General features: G+C 41.0%; 1 protein-coding gene across 1 annotated transcript; it reads left to right on the top strand.

Moving 5' to 3' along the window:
• Nucleotides 1-22,119: 22,119 nt before the first annotated feature.
• LOC108697042 (galactoside alpha-(1,2)-fucosyltransferase 1) lies at nt 22,120-24,282 on the top strand. Its single transcript, XM_018226716.2, has one exon. It carries the CDS (start codon nt 22,141-22,143, stop codon nt 23,158-23,160), a length of 1,020 nt encoding a protein of 339 aa, XP_018082205.1. The 5' UTR covers nt 22,120-22,140; the 3' UTR covers nt 23,161-24,282.
• Nucleotides 24,283-24,625: the final 343 nt, after the last annotated feature.

A 24,625-nucleotide genomic window follows, 5' to 3' on the forward strand; every position in this document is an offset into this window, starting at 1 on the left:
CAATAGGACTTGTGTAGAAATAACACTGTCACATTTTGCCTCATGGAAAAACTAGCAAAAGAGTGTTAAAAAGGCATATTTTACTATGTACATATATTCATTTTTTTTAAGACATATTGTGCTATTTTTGGGCTACATTTGAAGTACCTGTTAGCTAGTTTTGGGCTGGTTTTGGAATATTAGTCTCTGGGAAAGGAGTGTGACTGTGGGATAGCAGGTATAGTAGGGAGAGATGGTGTCTATAGTAACAGCGGGGATAATAGTCTCCGGGAAGGGAGTGTGACTGTGGGATAACAGGTATAGTAGAGAGGGATGGTGTCTATAGTAACAGTGGATAATAGTCTCTGGGAAGGGAGTGTGACTGTGGGATATCAGGTATAGTAGGGAGAGATGGTGTCTATAGTAACAGTGGATAATAGTCTCTGGGAAGGGAGTGTGACTGTGGGATAACAGGTATAGTAGGGAGAGATGGTGCCTATAGTAACAGCGGGGATAATAGTCTCCGGGAAGGGAGTGTGACTGTGGGATAACAGGTATAGTAGAGAGAGATGGTGCCTATAGTAACAGTGGATAATAGTCTCCGGGAAGGGAGTGTGACTGTGGGATAGCAGGTATAGTAGGGAGAGATGGTGTCTATAGTAACAGTGGATAATAGTCTCTGGGAAGGGAGTGTGACTGTGGGATATCAGGTATAGTAGGGAGAGATGGTGTCTATAGTAACAGTGGATAATAGTCTCTGGGAAGGGAGTGTGACTGTGGGATAACAGGTATAGTAGGGAGAGATGGTGCCTATAGTAACAGCGGGGATAATAGTCTCCGGGAAGGGAGTGTGACTGTGGGATAACAGGTATAGTAGAGAGAGATGGTGCCTATAGTAACAGTGGATAATAGTCTCCGGGAAGGGAGTGTGACTGTGGGATAGCAGGTATAGTAGGGAGAGATGGTGTCTATAGTAACAGTGGATAATAGTCTCTGGGAAGGGAGTGTGACTGTGGGATATCAGGTATAGTAGGGAGAGATGGTGTCTATAGTAACAGTGGATAATAGTCTCTGGGAAGGGATTGTGACTGTGGGATAACGGGTATAGTAGGGAGAGATGGTGCCTATAGTAACAGTGGGATAATAGTCTCCGGGAAGGGAGTGTGACTGTGGGATAACAGGTATAGTAGAGAGAGATGGTGCCTATAGTAACAGTGGGATAATAGTCTCTGGGAAGGGAGTGTGGCTGTAGGATAGCAGGTATAGTAGGAAGAGATGGGGCCTATAGTAACAGCGGGGATAATAGTCTCCGGGAAGGGAGTGTGACTGTGGGATAACAGGTATAGTAGAGAGGGATGGTGCCTATAGTAACAGTGGGATAATAGTCTCTGGGAAGGGAGTGTGACTGTGGGATAGCAGGTATAGTAGGGAGAGATGGTGTCTATAGTAACAGTGGATAATAGTCTCTGGGAAGGGAGTGTGACTGTGGGATATCAGGTATAGTAGGGAGAGATGGTGTCTATAGTAACAGTGGATAATAGTCTCTGGGAAGGGAGTGTGACTGTGGGATAACAGGTATAGTAGGGAGAGATGGTGCCTATAGTAACAGCGGGGATAATAGTCTCCGGGAAGGGAGTGTGACTGTGGGATAACAGGTATAGTAGAGAGAGATGGTGCCTATAGTAACAGTGGATAATAGTCTCCGGGAAGGGAGTGTGACTGTGGGATAGCAGGTATAGTAGGGAGAGATGGTGTCTATAGTAACAGTGGATAATAGTCTCTGGGAAGGGGATATCAGGTATAGTAGGGAGAGATGGTGTCTATAGTAACAGTGGATAATAGTCTCTGGGAAGGGATTGTGACTGTGGGATAACGGGTATAGTAGGGAGAGATGGTGCCTATAGTAACAGTGGGATAATAGTCTCCGGGAAGGGAGTGTGACTGTGGGATAACAGGTATAGTAGAGAGAGATGGTGCCTATAGTAACAGTGGGATAATAGTCTCTGGGAAGGGAGTGTGACTGTGGGATAGCAGGTATAGTAGGGAGAGATGGTACCTATAGTAACAGTGGGATAATAGTCTCTGGGAAGGGAGTGTGACTGTGGGATAGCAGGTATAGTAGGGAGAGATGGTGTCTATAGTAACAGTGGATAATAGTCTCTGGGAAGGGAGTGTGACTGTGGGATATCAGGTATAGTAGGGAGAGATGGTACCTATAGTAACAGTGGGATAATAGTCTCTGGGAAGGGAGTGTGACTGTGGGATAGCAGGTATAGTAGGGAGAGATGGTGTCTATAGTAACAGTGGATAATAGTCTCTGGGAAGGGAGTGTGACTGTGGGATATCAGGTATAGTAGGGAGAGATGGTGTCTATAGTAACAGTGGATAATAGTCTCTGGGAAGGGATTGTGACTGTGGGATAACGGGTATAGTAGGGAGAGATGGTGCCTATAGTAACAGTGGGATAATAGTCTCCGGGAAGGGAGTGTGACTGTGGGATAACAGGTATAGTAGAGAGAGATGGTGCCTATAGTAACAGTGGGATAATAGTCTCTGGGAAGGGAGTGTGACTGTGGGATATCAGGTATAGTAGGGAGAGATGGGGCCTAAAGTAATAGTGGGATAATAGTCTCTGGGAAGGGAGTGTGACTGTGGGATAGCAGGTATATTAGGGAGAGATGGTGTCTATAGTAACAGTGGATAACAGTCTCTGGGAAGGGAGTGTGACTGTGGGATATCAGGTATAGTAGGGAGAGATGGGGCCTAAAGTAATAGTGGGATAATAGTCTCTGGGAAGGGAGTGTGACTGTGGGATAACGGGTATAGTAGGGAGAGATGGTGCCTATAGTAACAGTGGGATAATAGTCTCCGGGAAGGGAGTGTGACTGTGGGATAACAGGTATAGTAGAGAGAGATGGTGCCTATAGTAACAGTGGGATAATAGTCTCTGGGAAGGGAGTGTGACTGTGGGATAGCAGGTATAGTAGGGAGAGATGGTGCCTATAGTAACAGTGGGATAATAGTCTCCAGGAAGGGAGTGTGACTGTGGGATATCAGGTATAGTAGGGAGAGATGGGGCCTAAAGTAATAGTGGGATAATAGTCTCTGGGAAGGGAGTGTGACTGTGGGATAGCAGGTATAGTAGGGAGAGATGGTGCCTATACTAACAGTGGGATAATAGTCTCTGGGAAGGGGCTGTATATGTGGGATAGCAGGTATAGTAGGAAGAGATGGTGTCTATAGTAACAGTGGGATAATAGTCTCTGGGAAGGGACTGTGACTGTGAGATAGCAGGTATAGTAGGGAGAGATGGTGCCTATAATAGCAGTGGGATAATAGTCTCTGGCTAGAGACTTGCCAACCAACATTGGGCATTAGAGGTTTCCATAATGTGATTGAGAGAGTCAAGAGTGAGTTTGTCATTTCATCCATATACGTTTGTACAGTACACAGGGAAACGAAACAACGTTCCTCTAGGATCATGGTGCTAAACACAACATAGATGTACCAGACACAGACAAAAAGTGCAAGTGCAAAAATATGCAACTCCTGCAAGACAGGACAGCATAGTGCAGGGACAGGACAAGACCGTGCACACTCAGCAGATGTAATATGTTAAGTACCGTAAATAATGCTAACTTCAGATATGATGGGTGTATCATTGTGACATGACAGTAGCAAGAACATGATAAAGAACATGACAAAGTGTAGATGTGCTCATAGGGAACAACTGTATCCAGTGGCTGTTTATTTATACAACGGCGTTCAGTGGCTGTGTAACGTTGTGGTATAAAGTAAGGTCAGATGGAGTGTGAGTGTGAGAGAGATCTGACCGGTCCCGGAGTATTCAGTAGCCTTATAGCTTGGGGGAAGAAACTGTTAGACAGTCTCTTAGTGAGGGCCCTAATGCTTCGGTACCTTTTTCCAGATGGCAGGAGTGTGAACAGTGAGTGTGAGGGGTGTGTTGGATCAGCCACAATGCTGGTGGCTTTACGGATGCAGCGAGTGGTGTAAATATCTGTGATGGAAGGAAGAGAGACACCTATGGTCTTCTCTGCTGTCTTCACTATCCTCTGTAGGTTCTTGCGCTCCATAACAGTGCAGTTCCCAGCCCAGACAGTGATACAGCTGCTCAGGATGATCTCGATAGTCCCTCTGTAGAAGGTTTTGAGTATGGATGGTAGGAGAGGCATTTCCTCGGCTTGCGCAGGTAGTAGAGGCGTTGTTGGGCTTTCTTGGTTAAGTAGCTGGTGTTGTGGGACCAGGTGAGGTTCTCTGCCAGGTGGACACCAAAGAATTTGGTGCTTTTGACGATCTCCACATTAGAGCCGTCGATGTACAGTGGCAGGTGGTCACTCCTAGTCTTCCTAAAGTCAACAACCATCTCCTTTATTTTGTCGACATTGAGAGACAGGTTGTTGGCTCTGCACCAGTCTGTTAACCGATGCACCTCCTCTCTGTATGGTGACTCGTTATTATTGCTGATGAGACCCACCACGGTCGTGTCATCAGCGAACTTTATGATGTGATTTGTGCGGTGCGTGGCTGCACAGTCATGCGTCACCAGAGTGAACAGTAGAGGACTAAGCACACAGCCTTGAGGGGCTCCGGTGCTCAGTGTGTGTTGGTTCTGGAGATGATGTTTCCAATCCTGACTGACTGAGGTCTGTCCACCAGGAAGTCCAGAACCCAACTGCAGAAGGAGGTGTTCAGTCCAAGCAGGCTTAGCTTTTCTATCAGATGCTGAGGAATGATAGGGTTGAATACTGAACTGAAGACTATGAACAGCATTCGAACGTAGGCGTCTTTTTTTGTCCAGATGAGAGAGGGCCAGATGGAGGGTGGTGGCTATTGCATCGTCTGTTCAGCGATTTTGACGGTATGCGAACTGTAGGGGGTCCAGTGCTGGTGGCAGCAGGGTTTTGATGTGTTTCTTGACAAGCTTCTCAAAACACTTTATGATGATGGGGATGAGTGCCACAGAACGATAGTCATATGTACAAACTCATGTTCCTACCTATGATTAAACCAGACTTTGCCCATATAGATGATCCATTGTTAAAAAGATAGCGTGAATATCCCCAACAGGGGCACTTCCTATATCATTACTAAAGCAGGCATTACATTCTACTATGTCGCTAAGGTAAAAGGACCATAGCAACATGAAATTAAGTGCCAAGTAAATAAATATGGATATAAATATAAAAGCTGTTATAAAGGTACTGATACAAACCAACGCTACTGGATTGTCATATAAATAATTATCATGTAGAAAAATAATTATTTCAGAGAAGCGTGATGACTTTTTAAATTACAATAACATTAGACATTTCATTAAGACCAAGGGGGGGGGAGGGTTGAGTGTCTTTAACTTATATATCCAATAATTCTCCTTTTGTTTAAATAAACCAGTTAACGTATGTTCTGAATGGAAGGTGGTCATTTGTTCAATACCCATATACCCAATCAGGGGTGTAACTACAGAGGAAGCAGACCCTGCGGTTGCAGGGGCACCCAGGAGGTATAGGGGCCCATGAGGCCCTAATTAATAAGTAATTTTAATACATATTGGTAAAACAGGTCAACCTCTGGAAAGTTTGGGGGCCCCTCAAATTATTTGGGGCCCTGTAACATCTATTTATGCAACTGTACCCAATACATGTATGGTACCTGTTATCCAGAATGCTTGTCACGATGTTTCTGATTTCTTTTTTCGGAAACTTCGTGACTTTCGGCGCATGCGCAGTAAAACGCAAATGCCTCATACTGCGCATGTGCCAGAAAACGCCACTGATTCCAGGAACAAGAGCGCCTGGGAGAAGATGGCTGCTGTGAACTCAGCAGGAGAGGACTTGCTAACAAGTTAGGGGCATTTGCCTGGGGGGCAGGTAGGCTGGGGGAGGGGGGAGTCCTACACAGAGGAGGGGGGAGGGATTTTTGCACGTAAGGATTGACTTCTCCTTTAACCAATCTAGTAACTAGGGTCCAAATTAACCTAGCAATCATGCATTGATTTGAATAAGAGACTGGGATTTGAATAGGAGAGGTCTGAATAGAAGGATCAGTAATAAAAAGTAACACTACATTTGTAGCCTTACAGAGCATCTGTTTTTTTAGAAGGGAGCCAGCAACGCCCATTTGAAAGCTGCAAAGAGTCAGAAGAAAAAGGCAAATAACTATAAAACTACAAAAAATAAATAATGAAAACCAACTGAAAAGTTGCTTAGAATTGGCTGTTCTATAACATAATAAACGTTACCTAGGTGAATCACCCCCTTTAAACCTCAGTATGGTCACAAATAGAAAGTCTTTATTCAATGATGGTGAACTGTCCGAAAACAACAGAACTGACAAAAGTGTTGGAAGGTGAATAACCCCTTTAATACATTTGTCAAAATGTGAATATTATCAAAGTTGTCCCCAGAATAGAGAATGGATAGAGTACTCCAATAGCAGAACTATATTGAGCTAGGCATATTCCATATATTGATAGACAAGAACCCTAGATTTGTCTTCTCTTTGTTTTTTCTATGGAAGGCCACCACCACCTACATATTTGAATGGAATCATAAAAAAAATTGAGCACACATTTACAACCCAGGGGGATGCAAGTTCAAAGCACTAAAGTGCACAAAGGTGAGTCCCTTAGTGATAATTTAAAACTAATTTTGACTCCAATGTTGTTGCTCTCTGCACAGTATGTATTGTCAGAAGATGCAGTCCTTACTGCTTGCAGAACAGGTCCCCTATGCAGCCTGCACTTCCTACTGCTCCCTAACCAGGGCAGCCATTAGAATTCATGGGGCCCCGTACAACAAAATTTTATGGGGCCCACCCAAGCCCCCCCCAGATCCTGTCCACCCACACCACAGTTAAAAGGCCACACAGACATCAGCACTAAAAATGGTAAACACCCCCACACATACGTTATAAAAAGCTATTGATTGTGAGGGCCACCATATAAGTTAAAAAAAAAACGGCGCCAGGGCCCCCTATAAAAGTTATTTTTAAAAAAGATTGGCGCCAGGGCCCCCCTTACATGTTAAAAAGAAATATTGGGGCCCCAGAGAGTATTTTTTGCAAAAAAAAACCATTGTTGGCAGGGACCTATAGAGTTAAAATAATACATTTGTGGCTAGGGGTTTAATAAAAAAAAAAAAAAACACATTGGTGTTCAGTAGAACTGAACTTCTGGCTTCAGGACTTCAACTTCGGCTCCTTTCGTGACATCTGGTCTTTTCGCGGCTTCAGGGCTTCAACTTCTGCTCCTTCCGTGACTTTGGGTCTTTTTGGGCCTTCGGCTCTTCGGCACTTCGACTCTTCAGGACTTCGGCAGGTGCGGCATGGTTTTGGCGCTGTCAAGGGGGCCTGGCTATTTTAAAAAGTCCAGGCCCCCTTTAGGCCCGGCCCTGGTAGATCAGCACCCCTGATGGTGGCCCTGTTCCTAACTAGTGGGCAAATTAGGTGAAGGTAGGAGGCAGGAGGTGAGAAAACCTATTTGCTTTTCCCTGCACTCCCATTTTGGTCTGTAGGTTTGTGCAGTTCAGAACGGAGCACAGAGGACTAAATAGCTACTTCTATCCAAGGTAAAAACATATTTATTGGAAAACAAAAGGAGGTGCTGATGGAAATTTTAAAGGAGAAGCAAAGTCATCCTGCACTTGGGGGTGCCAAATGTTAGGCACCCCCAAGTGATTGTATTGACTTATCTGAAACCCCGGGCTGGTGCTCCTATAAGCAGAAAACTGCACTGGCCCGGGTTATACCAGTAAGCGATCTTCTGGCTTCTTCTTGATTAAAATTTCCCAGGGCAAACGCATGCGCAGTTGAACAAAATAGCCAACCTTTTAGTTAAAGCTGCACGAAGAAAGGGGAAGACGGAAGAGGATCACTCCGTGGTGCTCGCTGGAATAACCCCGGGCCGGTGCAGTTTTATGCTGATTGGAGCACTGGCCCGGGGTTTCAGGTAAGTAAATACATTCACTTGGGGTGTCTAACATTTGACACCCCCAAGGGCAGGAAGACTTTCCTTCTCCTTTAATATACAGGGTTGTTCAGTACACTGATAATGTACAGACTCTACATTTAAGGAATGATAAGAGGTATAAAGCTTCATTTACCAAGAATAGGCAAGGTCTCAGGGTGTTCCTGAAATGTGTTAGGCAGCAGCCACCTGTTTTGTAATGTTATAATAAACTTTATGCCTTAAATTTTTTCTCTTTTATGGTTTTGTATAATTGCAGCTGCAGGAGCCCTGCATGAGTATAAGCACTCTTAATCCTCAACAGTCCGTCTTTAACTCCAGTTAAGAAAGCAGGGGTGAGTCTGCATTGTTTTGCAAACGCTTACAGAAAAATAGACACAACGTTCCCTATTCCACAACTAGGGATGCACCGAATCCACGAATCCTGTGCGAAAGATTCGACCGAATCTGAATCCAAATATGCATATGCAAACTAGGGGTGGGAATGGGAAAACATTTTTTACTTCCTTGTTTTGTGCAAAAATTCACACGATTTCCCTCCCTGCCCTTAATTTGCATATGCAAATTAGGATTCGGTTTGGCCAGGCAGAAGGATATGGTTGAATCCGAATCCTGCTGAAAAAGGCAGAATCCTGGCCGAATCCCGAACCGAATCCTGGATTCGGTACATCCCTATCCACAACCAATAGACAGTGTGTGATTCCTGATGGCAGTCCTGGACATGCATATGGTTTCTGGAGACAAAGATAGTCCGGCCAGTAGTGTGTGCCAATCCTGTGTCCAAACCAGTGAGAACTTATTAGATTGTAATGTTAAACAAAATAATAATCTCATTAAATGTTATGATTTCAGAAAATAAAAACCAGCAGCATCAAATATTAATACAGTATATAACAGTCTTTATTGTAAACATTCCACAGTTATCTTCTTAATTAATGCTTTAATAACTTTTACTTCTCATTTGGGCGGTGGGGTGTCTCGGGTTGCACGCAGGCTAAGGGCGGCCTTGCTAATAACACTAATCACCACCAGATGTAATGATAATACTGATTATATTTCTTTATAGTTTATATTTCTGCTCATGCTGTTTGTATCATTACGTTTATGACAGATCAGTGACAAATCACAGGACACATAAAATATTTATTCATACAATATTACACTTTCATGACCTGATGTTCGATTGCCTATATTTCACCATACTCCTTCAGTTGTTTTTTTTTTTTAAAATTAAAGGGGAACGATCAGCATACCGAATAAGAAACTTTCTAAATACAATCAATTAAACATTTTCATCAATACACGTTGTGTGAAGGAGGCCGCAAAGCATAGGCAGTACTGTGCTGAAAAACTTTTATTCTAAAATACACAACATGTTTCGAGTCAGCAAGGCCCCTTTCTCAATTAAACATTTTGTACTGTTTCTGATCAAGTTTATCTTCACTATTCCTCTCTCAGCATCTGTTTCTCTTCATTCTGTCTTCATTCAGGAATTGGGTGTCAGATGAATGGTCCAATATATCTTATTGGGGGCTCCTTTTGCCCAGAAGATGTATTAGAGCTCACTCTATTAAAATCACCAGACATCATGGGGCACATTTACTAAGGGTCGAATATCGAGGGTTAATTAACCCTCGATATTCGACCCTAGAAGTAAAATCCTTCGACTTCGAATATCGAAGTCGAAGGATTTACCGCAAATACTTCGATCGATCGAAGGAAAAATCTATTAAATCCTTCTAATCGAACGTTTCGAAGGATTTTAATCCATCGATCGAAGGATTTTCCTTAGATCAAAAAACCCTTAGAAAAGTAATGGGGAAGGTCCCCATAGGCTAACATTGTAGCTCGGTAGGTTTAAAGTGGCGAAGTACTGTATGTAGTCAAAGTTTTTAATAGTCGAACGATTTTTAGTTCAAATCCTTCAAGTCGAAGTAGCCTATTCGTTGGGCGAAGTACCCCAAAAAAAACTTTGAAATTCAAAGTTATTTTTACTTTGAATCCTTCACTCGAGCTTAGTAAATGTGCCTCCATGTCTCTCGATATGCAGGATTTGTGCAAAAGTCAGTTATTTTGTTAGATTGTGATTGTACTGAGTGAGCTCTAATACATCTGTTAGGAAAGGGAGCCCCTATATGATACTTCTGCATGAAGACAGAATGAAGAGAAATAGATGCTGAGAGAGGAATAGTGAATATAAACTTGATACTTTCGATGCAGAATTTTTAATTGATTTTATTTAGAAAGTTTCTTACTTCAGGAAGGTTATATTAAATTTTACCAGTTACCAGTTATATGTTACCAGTTATATAATGTGGAGGCTGCCAGATGAACAGTTTAAACATATTTTTATGTCCACATATTACAGTAATAATCACCAAAGAATAAGTTAATCTTAAATAATTGATAATGCAGGGTTTGTACATGATGAGCCATACCTTATTTTTAAAGGGATACTGTCATGGGAAAAAAACATTTTTTTCAATATGAATCAGTTAATAGTGCTGCTCCAGCAGAATTCTGCACTGGAATCCATTTCTCAAAAGAGCAAACAGATTTATTTATATTCAATTTTGAAATCTGACATGGGGCTAGACATTTTGTCAATTTCCCAGCTGCCCCAAGTCATGTGACTTGTGCTCTGATAAACTTCAATCACTCTTTACTGCTGTACTGCAAGTTAGAGTTATATCACCCCCTCCCTTTTTCCCCCCAGCAGCCTAACAAAAGAACAAAGGGAAGGTAACCAGATAACAGCTCCCTAACACAAGATAACAGCTGCCTGGTAGATCTAAGAACAGCACTCAATAATAAAAACCTATGTCCCACTGAGACACATTCAGTTATATTGAGAAGGAAAAACAACAGCCTGCCAGAAAGCATTGCAGGCACAAGTCACATGACCTGGGGCAGCTGGGAAATTGACAAAATGTCTAGCCCCATGTCAGATTTCAAAATTGAATATAAATAAATCTGTTTGCTCTTTTGAGAAATGGATTTCAGTGCAGAATTCTGCTGGAGCAGCACTATTAACTGATTTTGAAAAAAATGTTTTTTTCCCATGACAGTATCCCTTTAACAAAGTGCCTCCAATTAAAAGAATGAATTAACAATGCTCTTACTTCTAACTTACTTCTAAGTTGGATTGTGGCAATCCTTGCACTCAGTATAGGCACTGCTTTTTCGATTTTGATTTGAGTTGTGGTGGAATTGCAAAGAGGAGTTTATCTAACTGACCACCCCTGCAGAACTGTCCATTGCAACTGCCCACCCCTGTAGGACTGTCTTCACTGTCTAAACTGCCCACCCCCGAAGAACTGTCCAACCTTGCAGAACTGTCTAAACCGCCCACCCCTGTAAAGATGTCTGTCGAACCATGCAGAACTGTCTGTGGAAACTGCCCACCAATGCAGAACTGTCTGTTGAAGTGCCCACCCCTGCAGAACTGTATGTGGATACTACCCACCCCTGCAGAACTGTCTGTTTAAACTGCCCACACCTTGAGTATTGTCTAAACCGCCCACCTTGCAAAACTGTGTGAACTGCACTACCCTACAGACAATGGCAATGTTGGCATACCAGATCTGTGCATGTTTGGAAACCATCCACCATGTAAAAATTATTTATAATTTGAAGATTCTATGTTTTTTTTATTTAGCAAAGGGAACTCATTTAATACCTTATTTCTCAAGCTTTGGCCCCCCAGTTATTGAACACGGCTTATATAAGAATACAGCTGCAATTGCGATCATAAAACATATGGTACCATTTATTAAAGGCACTTGCACTTCCTCTTAGGATAGGACTACATGGACGTTTTCGTCGCGATCCGACGCGCTGTGACAAAACGCCTGCGAGAAATCGAATGCGACGGAAATAAGGTTAGGGTAGGACACCACAGGCAACTTCGACGCGATCCGCAATGTGCACTAATTAATGCGATGAAACCACTAAACATGCGGTAATTCCAATTCCAAGAGGGCAGCATAAATTGATGCAACAGACTTGCACCATAAGAATCACATGCTAATGGTGTGTAACCACACAAGCCCCATGCTGACAATACTGACTGCAATGTGCATTTGAATTAAAAAAGCTCACAAATAACAGATGCATTTTAAAGCATCAGGCCCGATTGCAGTGAGCGCTATGTACACTGCACTTGTGGTCGTAAATGGCCCCTGACAACTCCAAGCATGTATTAACCCTTGATTATACATTGGTGATGGTGGGAGCTGTAGTCAAGCAACATCAAGAGTTAAGGAATAGAGTTATCCTTGACCTTATTAGATTTAGTTTAGAATTAGTGATGGGCGAATTTGTCCTGAAAAATTTGCGAAGTGCCGCCAGAGTCTCATTTTGGGAATTTTCACTGCAGTTTTGCAAATTTATTTGCTGGCGGCAAAACGTTGGAATTCGCACCTGGCGAATAAATACGCCCATCACTATTTAAGATTATAAATATGACTTTTCAGATGACACTCCGGGAGTTTGGGTTCCATGCTTATGTTTTATGTAGCCCTACAGATAGAAATAATACATTTAAATACACAAATGCATCCACTGGGTGTCACCAGAGGCCTTCCAGAGAGTTCAAATAATCACATATGATGTGGCTAAACAAACGGTGTCCAGGATGACTGACTAAAGTACATTCTGCAGTGTAATCCCTCCTTTAAACCCATCTTTTTTGCCCCCCACCCATCCGCATCACAAATAGCTTCTGTATGTTAGCTGTTAACCCATTATGCAACCAGAATTTCAGAGCTGTGCAATGGTGTTGGCACTGCCATCTTTGACCACAAGATGGCACACGCACACTGGAAGGAAACCTATTCACATGATGTATTTAGAGAGTGATATTCTGAGAAAATTTGCAGTTTGTTTTCATTTTTTATTATTTGTGGTTTTTGAGTTATTCAGCTTTATATTCAGCTCTTCAATTTGCAATTTCAGCAGTTTGGTTGCTAGAGTCCAAATGACCTTAGCAACCATGCACTGATGTGAATAAAAGACTGGAATATGAATAGGAGAGGCCTGAGTAATAAAAAGTAGCAATAACAACACATTTGTAGCTTTACAGAGCATTTGTTTTAGATAGGGTCAGTGACTCCCATTTGAACCATACAATGTTGAAGTGCTCTACCTCTGTATGCTTTCTTTCGAAATCAGGTGTTCAGCAGTAAAATATCCCACCTGCCATGGGTTAGGGAATACACATGCAAAGTCCAAAGCACTGCGGCACACTGACAAGATGAATGGGTTTATATTCGTGGTATTTATTGTCTCCAATTCAAGTAGTCAAAGGGCAACGTTTCGGCCTCACAGGGCCCTTTATAAAGCCTATAATTACACTCAACACTCTGTGTTAAATAGCAATAAGTGAGGGGAGATCCTGGACGGAAACTTTTATCTCAATCAATTAAAATCTTGTGCAAAAAATGGCCATTTGTATCTTTTTGCTTATATTATCCATATAAAAGTGTCCAAAATAAAAGTGTCCATTCATGAATCAGTATTTCTGGTAATCCATCTTCCGTTTTGTTGTAAGTGATCCATCTAATCTTGTTACAAGTGTCCATAAAAGTTCCATAGAAAACCCATAAATATACTACGTAAAAAGGGTACAAAAATCTATTACATACGAAAATTGTGATATATTATTCCAATAATTCCAATAAATATTAATATATCAAAGAACCTTTTCATGTGAAATTCATGATATCAAATTTAAATTGATCATGTAGCTAATAGAAATTCGGCAATATAGGAAAATCTGAGATGCTTATATTACCTTTCTTGTTAAGTTATATTCAGATTCTGTATTCTCCTAGTTTTTGTAGCAGGTAATGTCAGCACTCAGAGTTATCCAATTCCCAGACCTTAATCAATAACCTTAGAAAGGAAAAAGGGAAAAAGACAATTATTAATCTTTAAAAACATCATGTAATCATCATAATCTACTTTCCTACTGATGGATAAACATGGCGGGAGTGTAGTCCCTGTTTAATCCCCTGGGCCAGACTGTGTCCAGTCTGTGAATCCACTGAATCTCTAGCCTATGCAATTGCATTAACCTATCTCCCCCCCTCTTCTAAAGGTGGCCATACACGGGCCGATAAAAGCTGCCGACAGACCGTGTCGGCAGCTTATTGGCCCGTGTATGGGGGCCCCCGACGGGCTTCCCCGATCGAGATCTGGCCGAAAGTCGGCCAGATCTCGATCGGATGGGATTAAAAATCCCGTCGGATCGCGGCCGCATCTGTTCGTTGATGCGGTCCCGCGATCCGACCGCCCGTTTGGTGAACGCTAGGATCCGATCGTTGGGCCCTAGGGCCCACGATCGGATCAGCCCGATATTGCCCACCTCAAGGTGGGCATATCGGAGGGAGATCCGCTCGTTTGGCGACATCGCCAAACGAGCGGATCTATCCGTGTATGGCCACCTTAAGTGGCTCAACTGGGTCAATTACCTGAAATTGAAGTTGGCTCACTGAATGCTTCGCTTGTTTAAAATGAGCTGGCACTGGTAAAGCTGTTAATTCCTTGCAGATAGTAGATTTGTGCTTGGATATTCTATCCTTGATTTTTTTTTGATTCTTTGGGTTGTTTCATGCGAAACAACCCAAAAAATAGCATAGTCTGGCCCAGGGGATTAAACAGGGACTACACTCCCGCCATGTTTATCCATCAGTAGGAAAGTAGATTATGATGATTACATGATGTTTTTAAAGATTAATAATTGTCTTTTTCCTTTCTAAGGTTATTGATTAAGGTCTGGGAATTGGATAACTCTGAGTGTTGACATTACCTGCTACAAAAACTAGGAGAATACAGAATCTGAATATAACTTAACAAGAAAGGTAATATAAGCATCTCAGATTTTCCTATATTAGCTACATGCTCATTTTAAATTTTATATATTGAATTTCACATGAAAAGGTTCTTTGATATTAATTTATTGGAATAATATATCACAATTTTCATATATAATAGATTTTTGTACCCTTTTTACATATATGTATATTTATGGGATTTCTATGGAACTTTTATGGACACTTGTAACAAGATTAGATGGATCACTTACAACAAAACGGAAGATGGATTACCAGAAATACCGATTCAGGAATGGACACTTTTATTTTGGACACTTTTATATGGATAATATAAGCAAAAAGATACAAATGGACATTTTTTGCATAAGATGTTTAATTGATTAAGATAAAAGTTCCCGCCCAGCATCTCGCCTGACCTTTCCCCACCCTCACTTATTGCTATTTAAAGGGATACTGTCATGGGAAAAAATTTTTTTTTCAAAACGCATCAGTTAATAGTGCTGCTCCAGCAGAATTCTGCACTGAAATCCATTTCTCAAAAGAGCAAACAGATTTTTTTATATTACATTTTGAAATTTGACATGGGGCTAGACACATTGTGAATTTCCCAGCTGCCCCAGTCATGTGACTTGTGCTCTGATAAACTTCAATCACTCTTTACTGCTGTAATGTAAGTTGGAGTGATAACACCCCCCCTTCCCCCCCCCCCGGCAGCCAAACAAAAGAACAATGGGAAGGTAACCAGATAACAGCTCCCTAACACAAGATAACAGCTGCCTGGTAGATCTAAGAACAACACTCAATAGTAAAAACCCATGTCCCACTGAGACACATTCAATTACATTGAGAAGGAAAAACAGCAGCCTGCCAGAAAGCATTTCTCTCCTAAAGTGCAGGCACAAGTCACATGACCAGGGGCAGCTGGGAAATTGACAAAATGTCTAGCCCCATGTCAGATTTCAAAATTGAATATAAAAAAATCTGTTTGCTCTGTTGAGATATGGATTTCAGTGCAGAATTCTGCTGGAGCAGCACTATTAACTGATGCGTTTTGAAAAAAAAAAATTTTCCCATGACAGTATCCCTTTAAATAGCAATAAGTGAGGGTGGGGAAAGGTCAGGCGAGATGCTGGGCGGGAACTTTTATCTTAATCAATTAAACATCTTGTGCAAAAAATGTCCATTTGTATCTTTTTGCTTATATTATCCATATAAAAGAGTCCAAAATAAAAGTGTCCATTCCTGAATCAGTATTTTTGGTAATCCATCTTCCGTTTTGTTGTAAGTGTGACGTTGCCATATTTGGCTGTGATGATGTGTGTTTGAAGATTTCCTTTCAGGTATGAATTGTGTACCAATAGCACGTACCACAGGTAATGCTGGAAAGAAAACCTTTGCATGTGAAACTATGGGGGTTATTTATCAAAGGTCAAAACAAAAAGTTTTGTGAGGTTTTACACATCGAATGAACTCACAAACTCAAATGTTTTCTAATTTAAGAAAAAACTCAAATCAGTGAATTCAGGTTGAACAACCCGAAAACTAGAATTAATTGAGTTTTCCGTGAGAAAAAACTTGAATTGGTCGAATTAGGTGAGTATACAAGGGAAACCAACTCAAAAAACCCAAACATCATGAAGACTTTTAACATCTTCACTTGGTTGAAAGGACCTCTGCCATTGACTTTTACATGAGCTTGACAGGTTTTAGCTGGAGTATTTTTTGGATTGGAGCTATTTTCAGATTCGGGATACCATAAATCTCGACTAATTCGATTTTTTTTTAACTTGAAAAATTTGAGTTTTTCTTTTAAAGGCCCCTGAAAAATGCAAGTTTTTTTTAAACCTGAAAGTTTGAGCTTTGGACCTCAAAAAACTAATTTTTTTTGGGAGAAAACACAACTCGACCTTTGATTAAAACCCCCCCCCCCACTATTTTAATGTTTCAATTTAAATGTATTTTATAAGATTTGCAACAATATATTTAAGTAATAGGTATATATAGTTGGATACTTTTGACCTGCAACTTGACACTGGTGTTGAGTTTTGGTTTTACTTTTTACGAGGCTCTGTACTGCAACACAGCTGTCATTTTGCAGTCATTTTGACACAATAAAACACAGAGGCTAGTCGCTAGTGCCTGTTTACATTGTTTCTATGTGCCAGTTCTTGGTAATTATGATACCTGGTGCCTTAGGGAGCCGCCTATTGTGCCTTTCCCTAGTAAGTAAATGGTGAATATTTACTTACTTTCACGTGTATTCCTGGAAGCCCCGCTTGGAAGCCAGTTAGTGTTACTGCTGGAGATAGTTGGAAGAACAGCTCAAGAAGTAGCAAAGTGCAGTCTTCCAAATTGCATAAAAAACTTAAAGGGCATGTAAATGCAAAAAAAATAAAATCCCATTTTTACTTTCTTTAATGAAAAAGAAACCTATCTCCAATATACTTTAATGAAAAAATGTGTATCGTTTTTATAAGAAATCTGACTTTATGCAGTGAAATTCTCTCTTCATTTACTGCTGTGGATAGGAATTGTCAGACGGTGCCTAACTGCTCTGCTGGGAAACAATCATACTTATGAACAGCAGAGGGAGCACCCCCCTTACTTCCCAGCCATGCAGAACTCAAGCAGCTTTGTTTCATTGAAGAGCAGTCGGCGACTGTGTAGAGATTTATCTTGGATTTTATTTTTGCCTTTACATCCCCTTTACTGTTTCCAATTCCAGAGACAAAGATCATTGAGCCAGATTTAAACAGATAAACTGTGATTCTATTTGGAGGATTATTTTGCTGCAGCCACTGGTTCTGCAGAGTTGGAGAAAGTTTGTATTAAACAATACAAAAACTATAAAATCCACATTAGATTACATGACAACACAGGACCCAGTGCAGTCTGTATATTCTGGTTATTAATCAGTCTTGCTGTATCGGCTTCTGGCAGATATTATTTGACTTGTGCTGTTTTGATAATTTATGACAATCCCTAAGCAGCCCAGACCACACGGAGCATGTGCACAGTCTTGGTCTTGCAAAGATGTTTAACAAAGTTACAAGATGGTGACCCCCTGTGGCCAACTTTGAAAGCATAAATCATTTGTTTGATTAGGCTTGTGGTTCAGTAACTTAATGTTTATATTTAGTATACAAAATACAGCATTTCTAGCCTTATTCTATTTTAGACTTTACTTCCCCTTTAAAGGTTTTGTTCACCTATAAAGTAACTTGTAGTATGATGTAAGAATACCTTTCTGAGACATAATGCATTTGGTTTTAATTTTTTATTATGTGTTATTTTATTCAGCAGCTCTCCAGTTTGCAATTTCAGCAATCTGGTTGCTAGGGCCCAAATTACCCTTGCAACCATGCATTTGACTTAGCGACTGGGATATGAATAGGAGAGGACCTGAATAGAGAGACAAGTAATAAAAAGTAGCAATAAGAAGAGAAGAATCAAATTATTATTATAATTCTCTGCTGAAAATAACCCCCTTCATACTTCATCCTTATAGATGATGGTATTCCCGATATGACATCACATAAATGTATAATTTGTATTTTACAAATGCATGTGCAGACTGAAATTATGCAATTGCCACATCAACAGGTCCAAGCTGAGCAGGCTGAAGGGGGTGATGATTAATAATATGCGAATCTGTCCTATTTCTGTTCACTGAAAATTCACCTAATTAAGGAAAAATTGGCAAAATTGTGAAAACTTGCAAAATGCATTGAAGACAATGTACTTTTTTTTTTTGCAGCTCTTTTCAGTGAATTTTTTCGCAGCACCTCTTCTGTGCAAAATACATGGGCGTTGGGTGTTTTTGTGGTATCTATTTTTGCAGTGATTTTCTTCTGTGGAATTTATTATAAACGATGCGAAGAACAACATGTGTTGGTTCACCTGAATGTGCTCAAGTCGTATCCTGCAAAATGTGTTGGATTCAGCCTAGAATGTTCAGAATATAAATTTGCATAAATTGCTCTTCACAATAAACCTTCATTAACTTCACTAGGGCACTATTTTCCGAAGCAATGTAAAAAGAATATCTGAATTTTTCTCCTGCTCAAACTTTCTATAACATAATGATAATAATAGTAATGATATACATTTTTATATATAATTGTATATAATATATCATTGATATATTATTAATAATATTAGTAGTAGTAGTAGTAGTATTATTTAATTATTATTAGTAGTAGTATAATTAAGTCGGGCCAGATGTTGGTCGCACTGTAATAAAAGCTACGTACGTAGTGGTCTAGCGGGCCGGCGGGGAAGCCCGCCGTGCTCTCGGCGGGGACACCCGCCACGCCGGTCTTCACTCCCTGATGTGCCGGTGAACTAAGGGGGCGCGCAGCGTGCCTCTGCTATATTTATCTGTGCAGGCGCGCTGACGTCACACGCGCAAAGCATTCTCGGTATTTAAAGGGCCATTACATTGGATTCTTTGCCCGTGATAGGTTTTGTTCCTGGTGCCTTGTACCTTGTTCTAGTCTGTTTGATTTCTGTGTTTGACCCTGCCTGGCTGTTTGACTACTCTGATCTCTGGAACCTGACCCTTGCCTGAAACCGACCTCGATTCTGTTTAACCCTCCTAATTGACGTTCTGGTTTGACCTCTGCCTGTTATTTGACTCCGATTCTGCCTCATCCCATCTGATTGATTACCCAGTTTTGACCCTTGCCTGCCTGACGATTCTAGCTATCTGCCTGCCTCGACCCGGCCAGTCTGACCACGAATCTGTCTTTCCTGTTTTACCGTGACCTTTGGCCTAACAACTGTCGTGCCCCTTGCCAGAACTCCTCGCCTTGCTCCTCTCGAAAAGTCCAGGTGGCATCTGAGTACGCTGAGGGCTCCTCCCGAAGCCAAAGGCGGTCATACTACTGGTGAAACAGAGCCGAGACCAGGGCGCTTGGCACTAGTTCTGGTTTAGGGTGCCGACCGTGACACGCGCAAGGTTAAAAATCCCGTCGGATTGCGGCCACATCTGTTCGTAGATTATGTCCCGCAATCCGACCGCCAGTATTGGCAGCATTATGATTTGATCATTGGGCCCTAGAGCCCACGATCGGATCAGCCGATATCACCCACCTTAATGGGCCATTGCCATTTGGCAACATCGCCCACAAGCAGATCTCTCCGTGTATGGCCAGTTTACCTGATGCCTTTCCTGTTCATGTACTTTGCATATCTGCCTTCTACTTCCATAGTATGCGTGGATGAATTATTTTCTATCTGGTGAAGACACATATTTTACTATATATTGGACTGTGCCCTTAGTCTGAACTCTGAATTACAAGGGCTATAATTGTTTATGGGTAGGTGGATTGTAATACGACTTTAATATACTGTACGCACGTTTTTTGTTACGCACATACACACGGTTAATTAGGAAATAAAGATTAAGGTACAAGAACTGATCTCTCATTTGCAATTCAAGTGCGGAACTAAAAAGGTCTCATAATAGATATTTTCTTTGTCCTTTTGCTTCTGATTTTGTTTTTTGAAATATGAAAAGGTGAGGAGAGATAAGGTAAGAATCATAAGGGGTTTTTCACCTTCCAAAACTTTTTCCACTTTAGTTGTCTACTTTCTATTTTTTATTTGTGACCATTTTCCTAATATTGAAGTGTAAAGTTTCATGTTTCACCTTCTTATGTCATTATGAAGCAGCTCTGGGAGGGAGGAAGGGGGTAACTGACTCTGTCCCTACTGAGCAGAATCCCTGCGTTTCATTAAAGGCAGCTGTTAGAATCGATACAATAGTTGCTAATACTCCAGAGATGCTGCTGAGAAATGTATCAACTAAATGTTGCAAAATTGTAACAGTTCAGAATCTGCACCTGAATTACTGAGCTGCCAGACTCAAACACCAGAGACACGAACATTCAACTTTAAACTTCAATTTTGGAAAAACAATTTTTAAAAAACTACTGAAAGCAATTGAAAAAAGTATTTCTGGTGAACAATCTGAAATGAACTGAACTAAAAAAAAAAAAAAAAAAAAAAAAAAAAAAAAAGTATTTGGAAGGCAAACAACCCCTTAAAGGAAAACTATACCCCCAAAATGAACACTTAAGCAACAGATAGTTCATATCATATTAAGTGGCATATTAAAGAATCTTACCAAACTGGAATATATATTTAAGTAAATACTGCCCTTTTACAGCTCTTGCCTTGAACCACCATTTCGTGATGGTCTGTGTGCTGCCTCAGAGATCACCTGACCAGAAATACTACAGCTCTAACTGTAACAGGAAGAAGTGTGGAAGCAAAAGACACAACTCTGTCTGTTAATTGGCTCATGTGACCTAACATGTATGGTTTGTTGTTATGTTTGTGAGTACAGTGAATCCTACGATCCCGGGGGGCGGCCCTTATTTTTTAAAATGGCAATTTTCTATTTATGATTACCCAATGGCACATACTACTAGAAAAGTATATTATTATGAAAATGGTTTATTTACATGAAGCAGGATTTTACATATGAGCTGTTTTATGCAATATCTTTTTATAGAGACCTACATTGTTTGGGGGGTATAGTATTCCTTTAATGGACAATAGAAATCAATTTATACTATTTTGTTGGACTGCATCAGTTTCTGACTTTAGTAACTTGACAGAAGAAAGAAAGAGGGTTGGTCTGATGTTCCTCTAATTAGGAAAAAAAATAGATAACTTTTCTCATGTCTTTTCCTAAGTAGAGTAACATCAGAGCAGCAAGTTTTTCCATATCAGAAAGAAGTTGATTAAGGGGCCCATTTACTTAGCTCGAGTGAAGGAATAAAGGGAAAAAAGTTTGAATTTCGAATGTTCGAATATGGCTACTTCGACCATTGAATGGGCTACTTCGACCTTCGACTTAGAATCGAACAATTCGAACTAAAAATCGTTCGACTATTCGACCATTCGATAGTCGAAGTACTGTCTCTTTAAAAAAAAATTCGACCCCCTAGTTCGCCACCTAAAACCTACCGAGGCCAATGTTAGCCTATGGGGAAGGTCACCATAGGCTTCCTAACAATTTCCTGATCGAAGGAATATCCTTCGATCGATGGATTAAAATCCTTCAAATCGTTCGATTCGAAGGATTTAATCGTTTGATCGAACGATTATTCCTTCGATCGTTCAATCGTAGGAATATCGGTAAATCCTTCTACTTCGATATTCGAAGTCGAAGGATTCAACTTCGACGGTCGAATATCGAGGGTTAATTAACCCTCGATATTCGACCCTAGGTAAATGTGCCCCTAATTTTTTTTTAAAAATCTTTAAAGCGGAAGATGCCAATGTACTTTTCTTTCTGTGTTCAAAGGTTAAAAACCTCAACTCGGAACTATGAATTTACGGTACATATTTGCTGCAATAGTCATCTTCTCACTCAGTATAATGTCCTACATATATTATTCAAAAACCAAAGGAGGAATGATAGGACTATCTACTAATAATGAATATTATAACGAGAACATTACAATGGATTTGGTTATGATCAACAAGCAATTTACGACAGGCATGTGGACTGCAAACCCAATGGGACGATTGGGAAATCTGATGGGGGAATACGCAACTCTTTATGCCCTTGCAAAGATAAATAGTCGCCAGGCTTATATTTTGCCTGAAATGCACAAACAGCTATCAAAAATGTTCCAAATCACCCTGCCAGTAATGCACAGTGAGGTGGATAAGAGGATTAAGTGGAAAGTCATCACACTTCATAACTGGATGTCCCCTGAGTATAAAGACATCCAAGCAGCTTATGTCAAACTAAATGGCTATCCTTGCTCATGGACTTTCTTCCATCACATACAGGAGGAGATTCTTCGGGAATTCACATTCCATGATTTTATTACAGCAGAAGCCAATGACTACCTCTCCAGAGTACAGGGAGGTAGGAAAAACGTAACTTTCGTTGGTGTGCATGTTCGCAGAGGAGACTATGTCCGTATTTTGCCTGGTAGATTAGGGGTCCTCGGAGACAAGGCCTACTTTAAAAAAGCCATGGACTACTTCAGAGCACAGTATGAAAACCCTCTCTTTATAATCACCAGTAATGGCATGGATTGGTGCAAGGAGAATATTGATAACTCAACTGGGGACGTTCACTTTGCTGGAGATGGGAAAGAAGGTTCTCCTAACAGGGACTTTGCCCTCCTGGCCCACTGTAACCACACTATTATGAGCATAGGGACGTTTGGGTTCTGGGCAGGGTACTTGGTGGGAGGAGAAACAGTTTATCTTGCAAATTACACTTTACCAGAATCAGATTTTCTCAAAAGATTCAAGTATGAAACTTTTTATCTTCCTCACTGGATCGGGATTCCTGCAGACCTGTCTCCAGTCATGAAAAAGATGCCATAAAATGAATTGCCATAGCCCTTGTTATAACGTGTATATTTTAATGTTCTGGCAATCAGAATTCAAACTTAGAATTTAATGTTCATGTTGGGGTGCCGGCAACTATGAACCTGAAATAAATAAAATCAAAGTCTTGTGCATTAAAAGATATGTTAACCTTTAATATAAGCGAATGTAAAATTGGTGAGAGTGTTATTGTCCGCATTTTTGCAATTTACATTTATAATTTTTTTTTAAGGTTCCAAAATATTAAGGGAAATATGTATACCAGCTGGTCAGTTTCCAACTGTGATCCGGTCAAGGAAATTGTCAGAAGAAAGCAAGAGATTTGGTGTTCCTCTGGTTAGGAGGACCTTATCTGCTGAAGGAGATCACCTCACCCGCCAGCTCAGTGCTTGGGGGACTCCCCATATTCCCAGTTACTGTTTGAGCCTGAGATAACTTAGTCCAATAGCTTTGAGTAGTGGACTGGCATGGGGGTGCATTCCTGTCTGAGGAGGAGTAGAGCATGGTATAACCCAACATATGTGTTGCCACATATGACGTAGGGTCTGATACAGGGTAAGATTTTAATGATGACAGGGATGATACTAGATACACTTGTAGGGGACTGATAAATGTGTCCTCATTTATTATGCATTCCCCCTAAGGTTTGGCCTAAGGTTTGGCCACTACAGGGGCCCTTAGTCACAGCATGGTCCCTAACTCCCACAAGGTTTGCTGCTAGGTGGTACTATGTAATATATATTGAATGAGCCATTCGGACTAAGGGTTTTTTGCCAGAGGAATGTGGAGTTACCTGTGGAACCATCAATAGTGTAGGATGAATAATGTGCAGCTAGATCCTGTCACAGTTCTATCTAAGAGATGTATCCAAATAGATAGCTACCTATATGAGCAGCTCTTGGCTCCACCAAGGAGTATTAGAAGGGATTAGATCAGGACAACGTTGCCTTGTCAAGCTCTGCAGAGGAATTGCTCTACTAATGGTCTTCATTGTGAGTATGTATTGACTACTCCATGACTGTACACTGTATCGTTGCTATATTCTCCTTTGTGGATCTGTTCTAATAAATCAGTTTGGTTATAGTTCAAAGAACCACTGGCACCCATTATTTTATAATACTACTGATTACAGTGTATTACGCCCTGCCTCCACGCCATTGCGAGGGCTCACCCCCTGAGAATTATAGGTCTCAATCAAGCAAATATTGGGGTAAAGTTCATAGTTAGAGTCAGTGGGGTAACTATAGAGGACCCCACAGTAGCTAACAAAAAAACCCCTCCTCCCCAGCCACTCTCTTACCTGGGATGAGGAAGGGGGAGTGGTCAGGGTGGAGGCGGGATGTGGGCGGGGAGGAGGTGGGATGGGAAGACCTGCTGATTCAGTTGCTGGATGTTATGCAGCAGGAGTTCCAAGAAATTTAAAATTTCTACTGAGGGTGAACCCTCCTCCTTCTCAAAGACT

The sequence above is a fragment of the Xenopus laevis genome, chromosome 7L, assembly GCF_017654675.1.
Source record: "Xenopus laevis strain J_2021 chromosome 7L, Xenopus_laevis_v10.1, whole genome shotgun sequence".
In the NCBI taxonomy this organism is placed as follows: Eukaryota; Metazoa; Chordata; class Amphibia; order Anura; family Pipidae; genus Xenopus; species Xenopus laevis.

Bases quoted from the DNA above. Each gene is read 5' to 3' on its own strand.
- LOC108697042 (XM_018226716.2), top strand. From the start codon at position 22,141: ATGAATTTACGGTACATATTTGCTGCAATAGTCATCTTCTCACTCAGT.